General features: G+C 51.4%; 1 protein-coding gene across 2 annotated transcripts in view; it reads left to right on the top strand.

Moving 5' to 3' along the window:
- The window catches only part of LOC137656083 (uncharacterized), a 534,405-nt gene that overhangs the window by 45,071 nt on the left and 467,732 nt on the right, over positions 1-21,602 (top strand). For both annotated transcript variants that reach the window (XM_068390261.1, XM_068390268.1), the window contains one exon: positions 17,160-17,264. In XM_068390261.1, coding sequence (XP_068246362.1) covers positions 17,160-17,264 — 105 coding nt within the window. The remainder of the gene's footprint in view (positions 1-17,159; positions 17,265-21,602) is intronic.

Here is a 21,602-nt window from a genome sequence, read left to right as displayed (position 1 = left end):
CCTTCCCTCCCTTCGGAATGCTCAGACAAGTCCTCAACAGGGTGAGGAGAGCGGACAACCTGTGGATGACTTTGGTAGTGCCCTGGTGGCTGGAGAGAGAGTGGTTCGCGGATCTAAAGGAACTGGTGTGCCTTCCACCTTGGCCCCTTCCGGACAGGTCAGACCTTCTCCGGAATCCACACTTTCAAAGGTTCCACGAAAACCCTCGGTCCCTCTGCTTTCACGCGTTGAGGTTATCGAGCGTCTCCTGAGGAAGGAAGGGTATTCGGCGAAGACCGCAACAAGGATGTCGGGTTACCTGAGACGGTTGTCAGCCGCTGTGTATCAGGCTAAATGGGCTACCTTCACGAAGTGGTGCGTCGCAAAGAACATCAAGCCGTTGAAAGCCTCCATCCCGGAGATAGCTGACTTCTTAGTCTATCTCAGGGACAAGGTAAATATGTCCATCCCAGCCATTAAAGGAGTCCGAGCCGCCCTAGGACAAGTCTTCCTCCTGAAGGGCATCGACCTAGGTTCCTCCAGACACATCTCGATGCTCATCAAGAGCTTCGAGCAATCATGCCCCTCTCAAGCGGTTAGAGTGCTCCAGTGGGACGTGGCTAGGGTCCTGAAGATGCTGTCAGAAACTCCCTTCGAACCCCTAAAGGACATCCTAGACAAGGAGCTCACCCTCAAGACAGTTTTTCTGTTAGCACTGGCATCGGCAAAACGGGTAGGGGAGCTTCATGGACTTTCATACGAGGTGTCACACTCGAAGGGCTGGCGTGAAGCTACCTTCAAGTTCGTACCATCCTTAGTGGCCAAGACCCAGAACCCAGCAGTCTGGGACCCCAAGTTTGAAGGCTTCTCGGTGCCGGCAATCCCACGCTCAGACAACCCGAAGGACTTGCGGCTGTGCCCTGTCAGAGCAGTACGGAAGTACTTGGAGAGGACAGCCAGACTTAGACCCGAAATCAAGAGTCTGTTCGTTTCTTCAGGATTAGTGAAGAAACCAGTCTCCAGAAACACGATCTCCTTCTGGCTACGGCAAGTGATCATGAGAGCCTACAGTAGTGCAGGGATTCCTATTCCGGGTAAGCCTAGACCCCACGACATCAGAGGTCTGAGTACTTCGTTGGCCTTTGAGAAGAACATGGCAGTCAGCCAAATCATGCGGGCAGGTACTTAGGCCAATCAGTCAACCTTCACAGCTCATTACTTGAAGGAATACTCGAGAAGGTCCTTGGACGGATTCTCCCTCGGTCTCGTCATTTCAGCGCTTCAAAAGATTTAAAGGTGTAGCCCCAGGGTAACCAGGGGCAGTAAGTCCAAGAGACACAGGTTCCTTACTTACCCCCCCTGTTCCCTTATTCCCCTCCCTGAAATGACACTAAATCCTTTAACTACCAGGGCATACATCGTCATTGAATGGATACGTCACCGAGGATTTTTACAGAGGTGAGTTACTTAGACACTAAGATAGTTTTTTGGGTAGTTTTCCCTATTTCTCGTGTTTTCTCTTGAAGGGTCAGAAGAACCTAGCCTCCTATCTAGGTTCCCCCCTTTTCTCTCCTCATCACGGTCTCTGGGTCCTGTGGTACACTCCTACCTCCTAAGGTATAAGTCTCCTAACAAAGTAGTTCGAGGTAAGTACTCCGTGTTGGAACAAATCACAAATTTTAAGTAATTTGTATTTGTTCCAACACAGAGACTTACCTCGAACTACTTTCTTAGGAGTTACCTGTAATCTCCTCTCAACCGACCAGAGTTTTGTGTAGTATACCCTACCTCCGTTTTCTATGGAGGACTAACCCAGGAGTAAGGAGAACGTGCCCTGAGGGTAGACCTGAGCTAGGTCGGCGTTAGCTTGGGTCCCGCTAGTCAGTAAGTTCTCTGGTCGCGTCGTGATACCATCACGCCGCTCTCATTCTCTTACGACCCTTTGTGTCCTGACTCGTGTGTCCCACGTGGTTACTGCGTGGTATCTCTGTGCTTTTCCCTTGTGTTCTCGCGTGTTCACTGCCTTTCCTTGTGTTTCCCAAGTGAATTCCTTGATTATTCCCTTCGTACCTGTGTCTTGGGGTTGTGTGCGATGGAGCAGATCCGCCGTTGTCCTGGGCCTAGAGCCGGAAAGTCGTGTGGAGCGTTCCTTTCCAAACCCGAAGTGGACCCTCATTCCCTTTGCTCTTCCTGTAGAGGCAGAGTGTGCTCGCCGTCGGATACGTGCGACGAGTGTGTTAACTGGAATGAGATCCAGTGGGTGCGTTATGGCACTAAAAAGAAGAAGTCGTCGAAACGTTCGCCCAGGAAGTCTAGCATCTCTTCGCCGTTACCGTCGCCAGAGTAGGGGACAAGGTAAGTCCGTTGCGGGGAAAGTGCCGAGGGCCCTTCCCCAGGAGTCTATTGTATATGATGTGGGTGTTGCTGGGCCTTCTCAGGCTAGTGGGGAGCCTGATAGTGCTGTGTCTGGGGGTTCTGGAGACTCTGCCCTTGTGCTTGGGGGGCACGTCTCCTCCGACGACCCCATGTGGAGTAGTAACGCTGTGCCTGTCTCTTCGCCCGCTTCGTGGGCCTGTGTTTCAGGTACTTCAGCGGCTGGTGACGCCCAGGAGAAGTTGGACTCTACGGTAAGTGAGCCCTTCGGGTGGAGGCTCCCTAAAACGCCAGGTAGGTCCCCAATGCGGATGGAAGAGGGCCTGGATACCTGGTTCCCTAGTGTAGTGCAACCAACCTCCTTTCCAGCTCCTCTGACGGCGGTTCCGGATTCTTTCCTACAACCCTTGACCTCTGGAACTCAGCAGGTTGCGAAGACCTCCGCGGCCCCCGCTCCCGCCCGTCGATCGGGTTGTACAGTATCGTCGGGCTCTTCAGATGGAGGTTCTTCGATCTCTTCAGAAGGGGAAGCGAGGAGGAGGCGCCGACGACGGAGGGAGCGGTCCAGGAGCAGGCGTTCCCGCTCAAGGTCCCACTCGAGATACAGTAGGAAACGATCCCGGTCACCACGGAGAAAGTACAGGAAGAGTAGGTCCCCCGATGGTGATTGGGTCTTCGTTCCCCGTAGAAGTGATTTGCAGCGTTCCCCTGACCGACGGTCCAGGGATTATTCGCCACGAAGGCCATCGTCCAGCCGCGAATATGACCCTCGCAGGGAGCAATGCGAGAAGGCCTCTTCAGGCAGGCATAAGACCGCGAAGCTCCCGGCTCACCCCGCCCAGCGGGGGGAACCGTGCTTTCGTACGGGCAGCCTGGGCGAGTCAGCACAGCTGGCTCGGCCCTTGGACTTAAAGGAACGGTTTCCTCCGTCGGGTCAGCCCACGGGAACCGCGTCCTCGTCCTCCAAAGAGATTACACGGATGGTAGTTCTCGCCGGCACGGCGATTCCCGTCCCGGCCCCCAACCCTGGTGCGGAGGTTCCCGTCGGGGCATACCGCTACCACCGCAGGGGAGTGCCTGTTGATCCAGAGCCAAAGCGCCCGGTAGGAGTGCCCGGTGACCCGGCTCCTCGGGATCAGGCGGAAGGTACTGCTGACAGCAGAGAAGGTTCCCCGACCGAGGACTCGGCGTATCGGAAAGTAATAGGCCTGATACGAAGGCATCATCGGATTGAGGAACCTGTTCCAACCGACGAGGACTTCTGGAGGTACAGCCTGAGTCGGTTGATGGAGGCACCCGTCCAGCAGAAAACCTCCCTGGCCCTGCCTGTGGCCAGGGATCTAGTCCTGGGACGGGCTCACGTTGATAAGGTTGTGGCGGGCAATGCCGAAGCTCCCAAAACACAGAGCTCCTCGAAGTTACTTCAGGGACTCAGGTCCCAGAGTAGGTTTTATGTGCCAGAAGGGCAGCGACCGGGAGCCTGCAAAGTGAAGCCTTCCCTCGAAGTTCTGGGACAGGGTGCCCCAGAAGACAGAGCCTCTTCGGCCCCGATTTGCTTTTCGCAGTCGGAGGCAGCGATGATGGAGGAGATGTCGAAAGACTTGGTGCACGTCTCCTCTTGGTTGGACTGGTGGGCCTCCACGCTGGTAGGGGTACAGGCCACCTATGACTTGAAGGACCCGGAGCAACAGAACCTACTGAAGGAGCTTATCATCTCCGGGGGCAAGACTCTGAAGTTCTTAACATATCAGTCCCTTGCCCTTTCAGCGAACTGAGTTCTGCGCAAGAGGGATACTATCCTGGCGAAGCATTCCCGGAAGATCCCGGACAGGGAGGCGAGGGCTATGAGGAGCCTTCCTGTGTGGGGTGACTCCTTGTTCCCCTTAAAACAGCTGGAGGAGATAATGGAGAAGGTAGCTAAACGGAAGGAAGTGGGCGCTCCCAGACCTCAACCAGTAAGGAGGCCCCCCTACAAGAGGTCAACATCAGATGGGCCCTCTACTTCTCAGGCCCCTCCTAGCCTGACGAGGAGAGACGCCCCTTCTTCCTCATTGGCTTCAGCACCACAGCCCCCCCCCGTAGAGGAGCTCCAGCAGCGTCTGCCTCTTTTAGAATGGCTTATTCGGCTTCCAGAAGAGGCCGTTCAGGCCGCTCCTCCAGGAGGAGGTAGAGTGGGAGGCCCCCTACTCCTGCCCAAGCCTCAGGTTGGGGGATGCCTCAGACGACATTGGCAAGCATGGAGGGCTCACGGAGCGGAACCCTGGACAGTATCCGTACTGAAGGAAGGGTACAGGCTCCCGTTCTTAATGGAACCTCCACCTTTGATTCCGACCAGCCTGACGGAGTGGCTGGCACCCAAGGACCCGTTGAAGAGGGCGACCCTTCAAGAAGAGGTGTCCACAATGTTGGAGAAGGGTGCCATGGAAGAGGTCCTACATCCGGGACCGGGTTTCTACAGCTGACTATTCCTGGTAGAAAAGGCGACGGGGGGATGGAGACCGGTGATAGACCTGTCAGCTCTCAACAAGTTTGTTTGCAAGACGGATTTCAAAATGGACACTCCGAAGTCGGTCTTGCAGTCCTTGAGGGAAAAAGACTACATGATGACCATAGACCTCAAGGACGCATACTTTCAAATCCCGGTCCACCCCTCAAGTTGAAAGTTTCTCCGGGTGAAGTGGGGTGCCCAGATCCTGCAATTCAAGACCCTCTGCTTCGGGTTGCAACAGCTCCCCAGGTATTCACGAGAGTCTTCACGACAGTCTCGGTGTGGGCTCACGAGCGGGGTATTCGCCTCATCCGGTACCTGGACGACTGGTTGCTCCTTTCCTCCTCAGAGGACGTTTTGAGGGAGCAAGGTGTAAAGCTGCTTCAATTTTGCAAGGATCTGGGTATCATGATCAACCCAGAAAAATCGAACCTGTCTCCCTCCACCAGGATGACCTACTTGGGGATGACACTGGATTCCCGACTAGTGAAGGCCTTTCCGTCAGAGGAACGGGTGAGCAACTTAATAAAGATCCTTCTGCCTTTCCTTTCGGGGCAACCCAGGAGAGCCAAGGACTGGCAAAGGCTAATAGGTCATCTGGTGTCATTGGAGAAACTGGTTCCCCAGGGGAGGCTCAGGCTCAGGGGTATCCAATGGAACCTGAAGGGTTGCTGGAACCAACTAGACTCGCCCCAAAAATTAATCCCAGTTCTGACAGACACAATACCCTCCCTGGAGTGGTGGCAGTGCCGGTCGAATACGCTCAAGGGGATGCCCTTCGCGACCGAGCCTCCCGAGATGCTCCTATTCACAGACGCCTCTAACGAGGGATGGGGAGCACATCTCCTCAACGAGACGGCGAGAGGAACCTGGACGGACGTAGAGAAAGGCCTACACATCAATGTCCTGGAGTTGAAGGCGGTCCAAAAAGCTTGTCTGCAGTTCATCGAACTTCTAAGGGGAAACACTGTGGCGTTGATATGCGACAACGCCACAGTAGTCGCGTACATGAAGCAAGGAGGCCTCAAGTCAAAGGAGTTGTGCGATCTCGCCCTAGAGATCCTGGATTGGGCGGAGTCGAACCAGATAGTGTTATCGGCAAGGTTCATCCCTGGAAAGAAGAACGTCCTAGCCAACGGTCTCAGCAGGATGGGTCAGATAGTGGGAACAGAGTGGTCCCTCCTCCCAGAGGTAGCCAGGCTCATCATTCAAAGATGGGGGTCCCCAGTGATGGACCTCTTTGCAACCAGACTGAACGCACAACTCTCTGTGTTTTGTTCTCCTGTCCCAGACCCAAAGGCAGCCTTGGAGGATGCCTTTCAGCACAAATGGGACAACCTCGACGTGTACGCTTTTCACCCTTCACGTTGATCAGGCAAGTGCTCAACAGAGTAAGGGCTGCCCGAAACTTAAGGATGACTTTGGTAGCGCCCTGGTGGCCGGAGAGAGAGTGGTTCGCGGATCTAAAAGACCTGGCATGCCTTCCTCTATGGCCACTCCCCGACAGGCCAGATCATCTACAACAACCACACTTTCTCAGGTTCCATAACAACCCACAGTCTCTACGCCTTCACGCCTGGAGACTATCGAGCGACTCCTGAGGAAGGAAGGATATTCGTCAGGAACTGCAGAAAAGATGTCGCATTATCTGAGAAGGTCTTCGGCAGCGGTCTACCAAGCGAAATGGGCCTCTTTTACGAAGTGGTGTGCTTCAAAGAACATCAAGCCCCTCAAAGCCTCGGTCCCAGATATCGCAGATTTTCTAGTATATCTCAGAGACGAGGTGGGGATGTCAATCCCAGCTATAAAAGGAGTACGTGCAGCCTTGGGTCAAGTCTTTCTTCTGAAGGGCATCGACCTGGGCTCCTCTAGACACATCTCTATGCTTATCAGGAGCTTTGAACAAACCTGCCCTCCTCAAACCGTTAGGGTGCCTCAGTGGGACTTGGCTAGGGTTCTGAAGATGTTAAGTAGCCCCCCGTTTGAACCGATGAAAGATATTGTAGACAGGGATGTCACTCTCAAGACTGTCTTTTTGTTGGCCTTGGCCTCTGCGAAAAGAGTAGGAGAGATCCATGGGCTGTCTTACGACGTCTCTCATTCGAAGGGGTGGAGAGAAATCTCCCTTAAGTTCGTCCCTTCTTTCGTGGCAAAAACCCAGAATCCAGCAGTCTGGGATCCTAAGTTCGAGGGGTTCTCAATGCCAGCCATCCCTAAGACTGGGAATCCAGAGGATTTGAGGTTGTGCCCCGTCCGTGCCGTTAGGAAGTACCTTGAGAGGACTGCACATCTCCGGCCGAGTATCAAGAGTCTTTTCGTCTCCACGGGTGTTACGAAGAAGCAGGTATCGAAGACTACCATCTCCTTTTGGTTGAGACAAGTTATTGCCAGGGCCTATAAGGAGGAGGGGCTGACCCTGCCAGGCACTCCTAGGCCCCATGACATTAGAGGCCTAAGCACTTCTTTAGCCTTTGAGAAGAACAGGGCAGTGGGCCAGATCCTTCGGGCGGGCACCTGGTCGAACCAGTCGACCTTTACTGCCCATTATCTCAAGGATTACTCAAGGAGGTTTTTGGACGGGATTTCCATTGGGACACTCATCTCCGCGCTCCAAGCGATTTAACGGTGAAGCCCCAGGTGCAATCGTGGATAGCAAAACCAGGAGACACAGGTTCGTTCCTTTTCACCCTAATCCCCGTTTTCCTATCCCTACCGGAGATAACCACACATATGTAACCAATGAAGAACACGTTTCTGCAACTTTGTCACTGGACTCAGCATCAGGAAATATTTTAAAGGGTGAGTACTTAGACACTAATGTGAGCTCTTTGTGTAGTTTGCCCTACCGTTCCTTTTCCCAGTTTTCATTTTATAGAACCTAGTTCATATCTAGGTTACTTGACGGCCGGTTAGCTGGGTCTGAAAGTCAGGAAGACACTCCCACCTCCTAAAGTGTAAGTCTCCTAAGAAAGTAGTTCGAGGTAAGTCTCTGTGTTGGAACAAATAAAAAATTTTAAGTAATTTTTATTTTTCCTAACATACTTACCGAGAACTACTTTCGGGTAATGGCCCTCCCTACCTTCCCCGAGTGCCTTCCTGCCCTTGCAGGGACTTTTTGCACCATCCGAGGAACTTACTGACTAGCGGGACCCAAGCTAACGCCGACCTAGCTCAGGTCTACCCTCAGGGCATGTTCTCCTTACTCCTGGGTTAGTCCTCCATAGAAAACGGAGGTAGGGTATACTACACAAAACTCTGGTCGGTTGAGAGGAGATTACAGGTAACTCCTAAGAAAGTAGTCCTCGGTAAGTATGTTAGGAAAAATAAAAATTACTTTAAATTTTTTATTTTTCCTAACAGTACTTACCTCGAACTACTTTCGGGTTATGGCCCGCCCATCCTACCCCGAGTGCCTTACAGGACTTAATGGAAACCTATCTGACAAAACTTACTGGAGATCGAGACCTGAGCAAGCATGTTCTCTGACCCCGGGTCGTTTCTGGGCGCATATCACTCCGCCAGAGAATGCCCCACATAGAAAACGGGAGTAGGGTAAACTACACAAAATTCTGGTCGGATGGGAGGAGATCCCAGATACTCCTAAGAAAGTAGTTCGAGGTAAGTACAGTACTGTTAGGAAAAATACAAATTACTTAAAATTTGTGATATTTATAGGAAATTTGTATTTTTCTAAGCTACACAAAGCCATAGATCTTTACATATACTTTTACCAGCCATCACCTAACCCCCAAGGGAAAGTCCTGACTGCAATCATAGGGAGAAAGGTACGGGTGACTGGGGGAGTCGGGTGATGGTGCTTTTCCCTGCTACCGCTGGTTAACAACTGGGTGGCTGTTTACACCTCATTGAAAGTGTTATAGGGTATGCCATCTTGTACTGATTTCTTCTCCTATGGTAAAGAACTAGGGCTTGTATAGCTAGGAAAAAGACAAATTACCTTCGAACCTGTGAAGTTTTGAAGAAAAAAGTTACAAAAAAAAAAATCAATTTGTGATATAAATACAGTAATTTACTTAAATATACTCCACTTAATGCCTTAGGATTATTCAAACTTCTGAAATGAGATGTGGATCATCTTTCACTGAAGTTTACATCTGAGGTTATCAGAATTGTTCATGTGTAAACAGTGTTTCATAGCTATTTTGGATCTCTGGTCTATGACTTAAGAAATCAAAGTACAAATATCAGAAAATAATTCGTCAATGCAATTGGTGGGTTTGATATGAAAGAAATGAAGGTTCAACTTGTAGAGTAGTCTAATATAATTTGGGAATGATGTTTATAATTCATATAAATGTATACAGTACTTAGATATATAGATTGTGATTGAGAGTGTTACCATTTGTTCCGTAACTGAAATACAAACCATGCTATTTAATAAGGGTAATTACTTTCGGCGTAGCTGAAATGACGAGCCATTAGAATTTTAACGAGGGTATACTACCCCACCGCTAGTTAGGGGGGGGGGTTAGGGAGGGTAGCTTGCACCCCCCCTCCCCCCCCCCCCACATACACACACACACACACACACCTGTGCTGAGCTCACTTTGCTCTCGGCTCAGGTGGTAGTCGGACGTGTCCGCTGTCACCCTCGCCTTCTCTGACAGCCATTACTAATCTTTTGTTTGCTTTTTCTTTGACAGAGTGTTTGTGAAGTTGGCCTTTGCGATGTGTAAGTGTCCTGGTTTACCTGACTGCCCTTGTGGTACCTATATGTCGGTGGTCGAAACGGACCCCCACACCTTGTGTACTTACTGTAGGGGCCAACGGTGTGATAAGAGTAATGTATGTGGTGAGTGCAGGGAGTGGTCTACCTCCCAGTGGGAGAGGTTTTTCCGGCGCCGGAAGAAGTCCAGGCGGGATATTTCTCCTTCGAAGATTTCTTTGAAAGGAGAAAATCCCAAGGGCTCTTCTTCTGTGGCCCAAACCTCCTCCGAAGCTCCCACTCGATCGGTTTCTTCCGAGAAACTGTCAAGTGGTAGCGTAGGCCGCAGTTTTATTTACCGATCTCGGGGTTTGGGAGAGGGAGTTGCCTCCCATAGCGAGGCAGCTCCTCCTCCCCCGGGGGAGGATTTAAATTTAAATGTAAATGTTAATGTAACTAATAATGATTTGTTGCAGCTTTGGGCTTCCTTGGGGCTTGAGGGTTCGCCCTCCAAAAAATGCCTTGTTTGACATGATCAGATTGGGGGCAGCTGTCAAAAAATCGCTGACTTTAGCAGAGATTGATCCTCTGTCTATCGTCGACGTTGTTGTGGCAGAGGCTTCTGATGAGTTGTATCAAACCTCTGCTCCTGATGTTGCTGATGTAGCTGAAGGCTTAGTTCCCCCCTCCGCACATCTTTCGAGGGAGGAACTAAGTTCAACGGTCTCTTCTGCCGGTGATTCTCCCCCTCGGGGGAGTTCACTAACAGAGACTCCTCTTCGGAGGACTGCTGATGATCAGCCTGCTGACCCCACGGCCCCCAGAGGACATATAAGGCGTAAAGCCCGCCTTCCTCTTCGCCGTAGAGGCCTTCCTTCACCTCACAAGAGTGTTAGGAGGCACATCATCGCCGCAGTCCGGCGCAGAGGAACCTCGCCGTCGTTCGCCGATTCTTCCAGCTACATCCCTGGACCTCTCCGCAGATCGTTCGCAAAGGACACGCCGACCTTTCACCCGCCAGACCTGCTGACCTGCCGTCGCCGTTCCTGGCCGCTGATGCACTGTGGGCGCCCACGAACCCTGTTTTTAAACGGGCAACGGTCCCTTCGGGGCACAAGGGACTTTCACACAATGTGTCTAAGTCCCTTAAGCGCCAGGTATCCCCTGCGCGCCATTGTTGCAATTGCGCGCAAGCGCTCTCCAGCTGCTGTAGTTCCTGTTAGAGCGTGCCAGCGCTCACCTGCGCGCCAGCGCTCACCTGCGCGCCAGCGCTCACCTGCGCGCCAGCGCTCACCTGCGCGCCATCGCTCACCTACGCGTCAGCGCTCACCTGTTCGCCAGCGCGCCCACGTTCTCCTGCGCGCTAGTGCTCGCCTGCGTGCCAGCGCTCTCCTACGCGCCAGCGCTCGCCTGCGCGCCAACGATCTCCTGCGCCCCACGATCTTCTGATCTGGGCGCAAAGGGGAAGATAACCTCTTCCCCTGCTCTTCAGCACTCTCCAACGCGCCATCAAACGCCAACGCGCCATCGCGCGCAGTCTCCAACGCAGTATCCACGCGCGCCCTCCTGTTGTTCCTGATGTGCGCCCTTATGCGCGCCCGCGCGCAAGGGATATATCTCCTGCGCGTGCGTGCTCAACGATATCGCCCTCACGGGCTCTTTGGGATCCTGCGCGCGAACGATCGCCTTCGCGCGCGAGCACTTATTCAGCTTGCTGCGCGCCCTCTGCAATCAACGGAACGCGCCCCTGCGCGCCATCGCTCGCCCGCGAGCCCTCGCCATCGCCCTCGCAAAATTCCAATGAGGGAAACCCCACCTCGCGCAAAGAGGTCTTCTTGGGTAGGGGTAGAGGAGAGCCTCCCACCATCACTGTTGGAGTCCTGTATCCCTCCCAGGAGGGAGTCAAAGGGCTCCAAGACTATTCCGAAGTCATCCTCAAGGATTAGACCAGAGCCAGTCAAGCCCTCGGAGAACGTCCACTAGTCCCCCCAAGAAGAGCCTTTTGGGACAGGAGACTTCGCTGCCAGCCCTTCAGGAGGAGAGATACAGGATTCAGAGCATGCGTTCTGGCAGGTTCTGACCCTTTTGAGGAATCTCAATGGGTTTGCGGATCCAGAGATTCCCCCTCGTGAGGGCAAGGACACGGTCTTGGACCGAGTCTTTGGTACTCACCTCTAAGGCCAGCGCGGCTTTGCCCTGGTCCCAAGGGGTTAAGAGTGCCAGAGATAAGGTCGAGGGCTAGCTCTCCGAGCTTACCTCCTCCAGCCGATCCAGCACTGGTAACAAACTCCTCCCGCCTCCTCGTGTCCATCAGAGGAGGTACTTCGACATCATGGAGGAGACTTGTTTAGCTCTTCCCTTACACCACTCTTTGGAAGAGCTTACCAGGGGAGTCCCTCTAGAGAGAGACTCCATCCGACAAGTGTTATTTTTGGCTACGGAGATCCTTAGCCAGGAGAAGGTGGCGAAGTGTGCCATGCAGGCAACTTCGTGGCTGGACATCTGGCTAGGGTCTCTGGGCATCCTGTTACGATCTGAGGACTTGTCCAAATAGAATACCAGGAAGGCCATGGAGACCTTTCTACTTTCAGGCACTCGTACCATCGAGTTTCTAGCCCACCAAGTCTCAAACTTGTGGGCTAATACCATCTTGAAGCGTCGAGATGCGGTGTCTGAGAGATTCCACCAGAAGGTCCCCAGCACCGAGATCAGCAGGCTCAGACATTCTTCCATCTTGGGGAGGAATATGTTTGAGCCTAAGGACGTGGAGCAGGCGGCTGAAAGGTGGAGGAAGTCCAACCAGGACTCTCTCCTACATAGGGCTTTAACATCAAAGCCCTATAAACCTCCAGCAACCCAACAACCATGTCCTACCAAGACCACAAAACCGGCAGCTACAGCGAAGACAACAGTGTCGAAGCCCTTTCCTGTCAAGGACAAGAAAGGCAAAAAGTCCTCCACGGGAGGAAATAATCCTAGAGGGAGTGGCCGAGGTCGCAAACGCTAGGATTGGCAGTCCCCCTGCATGTCCACCAGTGGGGGGATGCCTACAAAGTTGCGCAAGCAGGTGGAAGCAACTCGGTCCTGGACGATTTCCGTAATCAGTCAAGGATATCGCATCCCGTTCATAACATCTCTACCTCCCCTGACAGCGAATCCAGTGTCGTTGAGCTCCCTTGCCATGGGATTGGCAAGGGGGCAAGCCCTTAGGGCAGAAGTCGAGACCATGTTGAAGAAGGGCGCTCTCCAAGAGGTCGTCGACAGATCCCCAGGCTTCTTCAGTCGACTCTTTCTTGTAAAGAAGGCGTCTGGAGTCTGGAGACCAGTCATCGACCTCTCAGCTCTGAACAGGTTTGTCAAGCAGATCCCGTTCAGCATGCAGATGGCAGACACAGTCAGACTTGCAGTGAGACCGCAAGACTTCATGTGTACACTGGACCTGAAGGACGCGTACTTCCAGATCCCAGTCCATCCGTCTTTAAGGAAGTACTTAAGATTCAGCCTAGACAACAAGATCTACCAGTTCAAGGTACTGTGTTTCGGTCTCTCCACAGCACCTCAGGTTTTCACCAGAGTGTTCACCCTAATATCGTCGTGGGCACACAGGATCGGCATCCCTCTCCTCCGTTATCTGGACGACTGGCTGATCCTAGCAGACTCGGAGTCAGCCCTTCTTCGACACCGAGACAAACTTTTGGGACTTTGCCAAGATCTGGGGATCATGGTAAATCTCGAGAAGTCTTCTCTACTTCCTACTCAAAGACTGGTATATCTAGGCATGATCATGGACACCAATCACTACAAAGCCTTCCCATCAGACAACAGGATAGCAAGGCTGAGGAAGGTCGCGAGTCCTTTCCTCAGACGAGAAGAACTCCCAGCCCAATTGTGGTTATGTCTCCTCGGTCACCTCTCATCCTTGGCTCGTCTAGTTCCCAACGGTCGCCTCAGAATGAGATCTCTGCAATGGCGACTCAAGTCCCGGTGGAATCAAGGTCACGATTCCCCGGACGTCATGATCCCTATGGGTCATGTGGAACGGACGGATCGTCAGTGGTGTATGACAGACGAGAATCTACGAAGGGGAGTGGATCTTCTCGTCCCTTCCCCAGATTTGATGCTGTTTTCAGACGCCTCAAAGAAAGGGTGGGGGGCCCACGTTCTGAACCACAGGACCTCAGGCCTGTGGTCAGAATCAGAAAAGTGCCTCCATATAAATCTGCTAGAAATGAAGGCCGTATTCCTGGCCCTTCAACAGTTCCAACAATACCTGGCGGGTCACTCTGTGGTGGTGATGAGCAACAACACCACAGTAGTGGCTTACATCAACAAGCAGGGAGGTACCTTTTCAGAGCAGCTATCCCATCTCTCAGTAGAGATACTGAGATGGACCTAAGTCCACTCGATTCCACTATCGGCTCGCTTCATTCCATGCAAGAGGAATGTGCTCGCCGACAGTCTGAGCAGAGCGTCTCAGATAGTGAGTACCGAGTGGTCTTTGGATCATCTAGTAGCCAACAAAGTCTTGACTTTGTGGGGTTCCCCGACCGTGGATCTGTTTGCTACAGCACTGAACTTCAAGCTCCCGCTGTACTGCTCCCCAATCCCGGATCCCAAGGCACTCTGACAAGATGCCTTCCAACAACGGTGGGACAACATCGACGTATACGCCTTTCCCCCGTTCTGTCTGATGAGAAGGGTACTCAACGAGACCAGAATATCGGTCAATCTCTCGATGACCCTTATAGCTCCGCTATGGCATCATGTGGAATGGTTTCCAGACCTTCTGCAACTCTTAACGGAACTTCCGAGAGAACTCCCTCCATGACACGAGCTACTAAAACAACCACACGCCAACATCTTTCACAAAGCCGTAGCTTCGCTTCGACTTCACGCCTGGAGACTATCCAGCATCTCCTTGCAGAGAGAGGATTTTCGCAACAGGTTGCGAACAGGATGTCTGGACACCTGCGAAGGTCATCCGCAGGGGTCTACCAGGCAAAGTGGCGAGTTTTTTGTGGTTGGTGTCGTGGAAGGGGTATCTCTCCACTCGATGCCACTATTTTAGCAATAGTGGAGTTCTTCATGTATTTGCGAGAAGAAATGCGCCTTTCAGTCTTGGTAGTGAAAGGCTATCGCTCGGCCTTAAGTCTAGCCTTCAGGCTCAAAGGAGTGGACATTTCTTCTTCGCTGGAACTTTCCCTACTCATACGAAGTTATGAACTCACCTGCCCTCTGTCGGAAGTGAGACCTACTCCATGGAACGCGGTTTGAGTTCTCAGGTGTCTTAAGAGACATCCCTACGAACCATTACGCCAGGCTTCAGATCGCCACCTGACTTTGAAGACGGTGTTTCTACTAGCTTTGGCCTCGGCCAAGCAAGTCGGCGAACTTCATGGTCTCTCGTATGACATCGCCCATTTAAGGGGATGGGGGGAGGTAACGTTCAGATTCGTCCCTGAGTTTGTTGCTAAGACACAGAATCTGGGAGTGCCGAACCCTCGGTTCGACTCTTTCCAGATTTCGAGTCTTCGTTCTGTAACAGATGACCCAGACCATCTCCTACTGTGCCCAGTAAGGTGTCTTAGGCTATATCTCAAAAGAACGGCTGCAGTTCGTCCCCAAGTGCAGGCATTGTTTGTGAGCACTGGGAGGACAAAGAGGAGGGTTACCAAGAATACTATCTCAGCATGGATTCGTAGGGTAATCCATCTGTCCCTGAATCCAGACCCTCCTCCGTCACGTCGCCCTAGAGCACATGATGTCAGGGGCGTAGCTACGTCTCTGGCCTTCAAAAAGAACTTCTCAGTGACGCAGATTCTACAAGCAGGGGTGTGGAAGCATCAGACGACCTTGACAGCCCACTACCTGCAAGACGTAACCCACAAGAGGCTCGATACATTCTCTATCGGCCCTGTGGTGGCTGCACAACAGCTGGTTTAAACCTCAGGCTCCTTAATGGACAAGTAGCAGAAGGTCGAGGGCATTGTTACCCAGTTTTAGTCTGCATGAATGAAAAGGTTTGTCTGGCCCTTATTCTTTTCTTCATCCTCCCCTCTCTTGGGGAAAGCAGCATCCTGGGTTCTCTGCACAGCTGACCTCAAACCACTGCAGGTAAACCATGTCTCCTTGTGTTCCTAGTATTAAGCTAATACTGTCACGTCCCCATACCCTGACGAGGTGGTATTGGGAGAGTCCTAGCCTAAAGTTTCCGTCTAAAGGACTACAGGTCAACTTCCTAGGACGAGTCACTCTTCAAACCTTCACACGCAGCTTACGTAGGCCGCAGCCCTTGCACAGCAAGGGTGCTAATGGGTGCAGATACCAAGTCCCCGGGCAAAGCCAAAAGCCAGTACTGGCCGGGACTTACCACCCTTCCTAAGGGATGAGTCACCCATATTAAATAGCGTGGTTTGTATTTCAGTTACGGAACAAATGCACAGCTGACCTCAAACCACTGCAGGTAAACCATGTCTCCTTGTGTTCCTAGTATTAAGTTAATACTGTCACGTCCCCATACCCTGACGAGGTGGTATTGGGAGAGTCCTAGCCTAAAGTTTCCGTCTAAAGGACTACAGGTCAACTTCCTAGGACGAGTCACTCTTCAAACCTTCACACGCAGCTTACGTAGGCCGCAGCCCTTGCACAGCAAGGGTGCTAACGGGTGCAGATACCAAGTCCCCGGGCAAAGCCAAAAGCCAGTACTGGCCGGGACTTACCACCCTTCCTAAGGGATGAGTCACCCATATTAAATAGCGTGGTTTGTATTTCAGTTACGGAACAAATGCACAGCTGACCTCAAACCACTGCAGGTAAACCATGTCTCCTTGTGTTCCTAGTATTAAGCTAATACTGTCACGTCCCCATACCCTGACGAGGTGGTATTGGGAGAGTCCTAGCCTAAAGTTTCCGTCTAAAGGACTACAGGTCAACTTCCTAGGACGAGTCACTCTTCAAACCTTCACACGCAGCTTACGTAGGCCGCAGCCCTTGCACAGCAAGGGTGCTAACGGGTGCAGATACCAAGTCCCCGGGCAAAGCCAAAAGCCAGTACTGGCCGGGACTTACCACCCTTCCTAAGGGATGAGTCACCCATATTAAATAGCGTGGTTTGTATTTCAGTTACGGAACAAATGACAAATTCGTAGGTACAGTAATTTGTATTTTTCCTAACTATACAAACCTTAGCTATTTAATCAAACTTGCCCGCCAGCCCTATCCCCCGTGAAGTCCTACCTCTAAGCAAAGTGAGCTCAGTACAGGTGTGTGTGAGGAGGGTGGTAGCAAGCTAACCCCCCCCCCCCCCCCCCCCCCCCCCCCCCGCTAACTAGCGGTGGAGTAGTAAACCCTCGTTAAAATTCTAATGGCTCGTCATTTCAGCTACGCCGAAAGTAATTACCCATATTAAATAGCTATGGTTTGAATAGTTAGGAAAAATACAAATTACCTACGAATTTGTCATTTTAGTATAATGTTGGGAGGAGGTACTGTTGAAGTGTTATTATAAAAGGACATACCATATTTAAAATGTAATGTTAACATAAATAAGTTGAGATATGCATGAATGTTTTGGTTTTATATGAATTTTTTTAAATATAATCTTACTTTTTCTAAAGTATAATATTCATACTAATTATACTCTATTCATTTCAGCAAGTGCTTGATGAAGTTAATGAAGAGCAACCCATCGTTGTTGTTTTTCCTGATGTAAATTTTAAAGCGTTGCAGATTGTTATAACTTACATGTATTTGGGTCAGGTAAGTAATTTATGAAAGGCATTTCATCTTCTTAGATATATAGAATAATATTTGTTCCTACACAACATACAAAACCTTGTCTTAAAATTAGAGAGATTACTTCAACAAGACCTGAAGGCATTCATTAAAGTTGGATAACAAGTGGTTATCCAACTGGTGAGGGTGTAGGTGAGGAGTCCTGCCCATCTCCAGTTGGAGAGCCTTCACTTTTATTTTGGTTACTATTGTGCACAGATGTAACGTCAGCTCCTGTCAAATTTAATCATTTTTTCAGAAAATGTATTTTGTTTGTTAATTGCGGAAAGGAAGCAAGAAGCTCTTTGCCAGAGGTGGGGTGGAATCGGCAGCCAGTTAGACTATTCGGCTTTAAATACACACTCCCAGTGTACTTTGGGGCATGACTCTTTGCAGGTATCTCTTGAGTGCTGAGTATAGATCGTGGCCTCTGGGGCAGCGAAGGGTCTTTGCCCTGAGTGGAGGAAGCAAGTGAGGTATTCTTTGGAAATGGACTCGGTAACACTTAAGAAAACTCCTGCAGGGTCTATTGCTGCTTGTGTCTTCTTGAGGGATATTTATGTTGATATCACCCTTGTGCATATATCCATTGAGTGGTCTCAGGGGATTACGCTGCAGGGGTCTGGAGGGTTCGGTTGTACTGTACATCAGTGAGTTTCAGGTTTGCTTGCATTGGAAACCCCTAATGTTTGCCACTCCTTCAGAGGGTGGAACTCCTCGCCCTAGGCTGTCAGCTAGTTTACTGTCAACGAGTTGACCTAAGGAAGTTGTGGCTTTCTTATGTACTTCAGATATGCCTTCCATTATTTGAGGTCATTGGTAGCTAAGTCTACTTCTCTCCTGTACTCCTGTGCTTAATTATGACTAAAGTGGTTCCGGAGATGCCAGTGGTGAAGGGCGTGGTAGTTCCCCCAGTTTCAGGGAGCCCGAAGATCGATAATTGGCTGACAGGGACAGAAGTGTATGGCCCCGTACATTTTCTGTTCCAACGTTGGTGGAGTAGCTGCAGTGATCACCATCTCCCTTCCTTCCACGGTCACCTTACTTTCGCACCTCCTACCATTGAGCCCCTCGTCTGATTAGATGGGAAGGCACCTTTCGAAGCCATACTCAACATTATGTTTTCTTTGATAGGCTGAGAATGTAGGGTAGAGCTCTTGTTCCCTGTACCTTGTAGTATGGGACCATGGTTGTCTCTCTGCCCAGACTCTCAGTAGGATAAGTACTTGTACTTCTTCTGCTACTACTAGGTCTCATTCCAGGAGTTCTCTCCCAATTGTCGTTGACCTGTCCGTGCCTTCGTCAGCTTCTTATTATGTTTCCAATTCTGTATTGGGCACAGAACTGTTGGACTTTTGAAGGAGGAGAGTCTCTGGAGCATGCTGCTTCACCTTCGACCTTAGCGATGGATGAGGTTTCTTTGGAGCAGGATGGTTCGAGGACTCCAGCCTGCTTGGCCAGACTAATGTGAGTTAGAGTCCTGTGGTGAAGGTCCTTGCATTCATTCGTGAGTGCAACGGCCTGGGTGAGGCAACAGTGGCTCTGCCTTTGTGGCAGGACTTCGGCCATTGACTGGCATTTTGGGGCCCCTCAAGGATTGAAGCCCTTGTTAGAGTTGCCATGACTGGATCTCATGAGCCTAGCCCTGGACTGGATGGATGATCAGATCTGCAGGTCAGAGAATTTACTTAGATTCAGCACTGTAGCTCAGGCAGGATCCTACCACTCCCGGACCCTAGGCAGCGGAGGCAGTAACCTACACGGACCCTAGGTAGCGGAGGCAGTAACCTACACGGACCCTAGGTAGCGGAGGCAGTAACCTACACGGACCCTAGGTAGCGGAGGCAGTAACCTTGTAGGTTTGGCCTTGGTCTCTCCATGTAGAACTCCCCAGATGCTGAAGCCTTGACGAGGATATGGGGCTTAGGGATTAGCAGCGGGGTTCTGATGAATGGTGGGAACTGCTTTCCCACTGGACCTTGGTGCCCAATTGTTGATCCAACTAAATTAGTCAGCACTTTTTCTCTTTAGGTATCCGAATTCGTCTCAGCGAGACCATAATTTTAAAGCAAACATTTTTTTCAGTAATTTTAGACTTTTGAAAACATTTTAAACTTAATAGATGCTGTCTGAGCAAAGATCTGTCAGTAACTTGTGCCAAAGAGGCAACCACAGGCTATATTGCTTTTGTTTGCCTGATTAACTGTTAAATATGTGTGTGTTTGTGTGGGTAGGGAAACGTGTTAGACTGACTGGACTGAGGGAAGGATTGTGTGGGAGGAAAGTGGATTTCTTGCTTGTTAGACTTTAGCTGGACTGCTTCTTTGGATCTGGTGCAGGGTGGGATGGATGGCATACCATCTCAACCTGTACAAATTTAGACGCCATCACCCTCTGGCAGACCTCACTGGGTGCAGACTTAGTCTGTTAAGAGTCGGGCTCCAGTGATCTGGTTTTAAGTTGCCCATTTGTTCCGGCGTAGATACAAACCCTCTGCTATTTATAGGGGTATACTTTCGGCGTAGCTGAATGACGAGCCATGATAATTTTAGGGAGGGATAACTACCCCATCCGCTAGATACCGGATGGGGGTTAGGGTAGACTGGCTACCCCGCTCACTCATACCTCTTGTCTGAGTAACCACTTTACTTTTTGGCTCGGTAGAGGACAGACATGCTGTCGTGCTCTCCCGCAAAAGTTACCAAAGCGACAAAAGACCACATGGAGACACCCACGGTCTAAACACTGGCACACCCTGGACTACGTCCTGACCAGAGCCAGAGATCGAGGAGACGTCCGCATCACCCGATCCATGCCCGGAGCGGACGCCTGCTGGACGGACCACAGACTCCTCATCTCCCGACTCTCCGTGACGACCCTACGACCACCCAGAAGGGCACCTGACAGCGTACCACACCAACGCTTTGATTGTAGTAAGCTCCGCAACCCACAGGTGGCACAGAACTACAAGGAGGCCTGCGAACAATACCTCGCAGACCCTGTGGGTCAGGCCACTGTTGAGCACCACTGGACCACCCTCAGAAACGTTATGGCCCGTGCCGCGGAGGAAACACTAGGCTACACCACTAAGAAACGGCAGGATTGGTTTGATGAGAATGATGCTACCATCTCTCTTCTCATTGAAACCAAACGACAAGCACGCCTGACTTTGGAAAACCAACCAACAGCAGCTAACAAATGTGCTCACAAGGTGGCTGAAGCTGGTTGCCAGAGAGGTATCCGTGAAGCCCAGAACATCTGGTGGCAAAGAAAAGCTGCAGAAATACAGAGTTTCGCTGACCAACGTGACCTGCGCAGATTCTATGCAGCAACAAAGGAAATATTCGGTCCCACACGGTCATCAGTGGGCAGCCTGAAGGACGCGGATGGGGCCACGACCATCACCGACAGCGAGGGCATCCTGGCCAGGTGGAGGTCTCACTTTGAGAACCTCCTCAATGACCAAGCAGACACCCCAGACGATCTCCTGCGAATGACCCCGCAGCATCCCGTCCGTCACTGGATGGCACTACCACCCTCCATCCATGACTTCAACAAGGCCCTGCAGCGCATGAAGCCCGGCAAAGCCCCAGGGCCAGACAACATCCCGTTGGAGCTCCTCACTCACGGTGGCCCCGGCTTGAGGAACCGTTTGATGCTCCTTATACTGAAAATATGGGAGACCAAGACCCCCCCCAGTGACTTCCGCGATGCAAACATCACTACCATCTTCAAGAAGGGAGTCAGGGAGAACTGTAACAACTACCGGGGAATATCACTACTAAGTATCGCGAGTAAGATTTTCGCTCGGATTCTCCTTGACCGCCTCCTTATTCTCGCAGAAGACGTCCTGCCAGAGTCCCAGTGCGGCTTTCGACCTTCCCGCGGGACCATAGACATGATCTTCTGTGCGCGACAACTACAAGAGAAGAGCCTCGAACAACAACAGCCCATAATGTTCATCTTCTGGGATTTGAAAAAGGCCTTCGACAAAGTACCTCGACCTGCCATGTGGGCTGTCCTCAAAAGATATGGCTGCCCACCCGATTTTGTCAAGCTGGTGCGTGCCCTCCATGACGGAATGGTTGGGAGAGTCTGCCACCAGAACTCTCTTTCAGACCCATTCCCCATCAACGGCGGCCTGAAGCAGGGCTGTGTTCTGGCCCCGACATGTTTCTCGCTATACACCGCAGCAATGCTCAACGAGATTCCCCCAGACACACCCTCAGTCGACCTACGTTTCCGCATGGATGGAGGCGCTTTCAACCTCGCTAGACTCCGCGCCAGAACCAAGACCACCTTGTGTGCAGTGCGAGAACTGCA

Source organism: Palaemon carinicauda, chromosome 1, assembly GCF_036898095.1.
Source record: "Palaemon carinicauda isolate YSFRI2023 chromosome 1, ASM3689809v2, whole genome shotgun sequence".
NCBI classification, from domain to species: Eukaryota; Metazoa; Arthropoda; class Malacostraca; order Decapoda; family Palaemonidae; genus Palaemon; species Palaemon carinicauda.
Note: the sequence above shows the minus strand (reverse complement) of the source record. Positions and strands in the feature narration are given on the sequence as shown.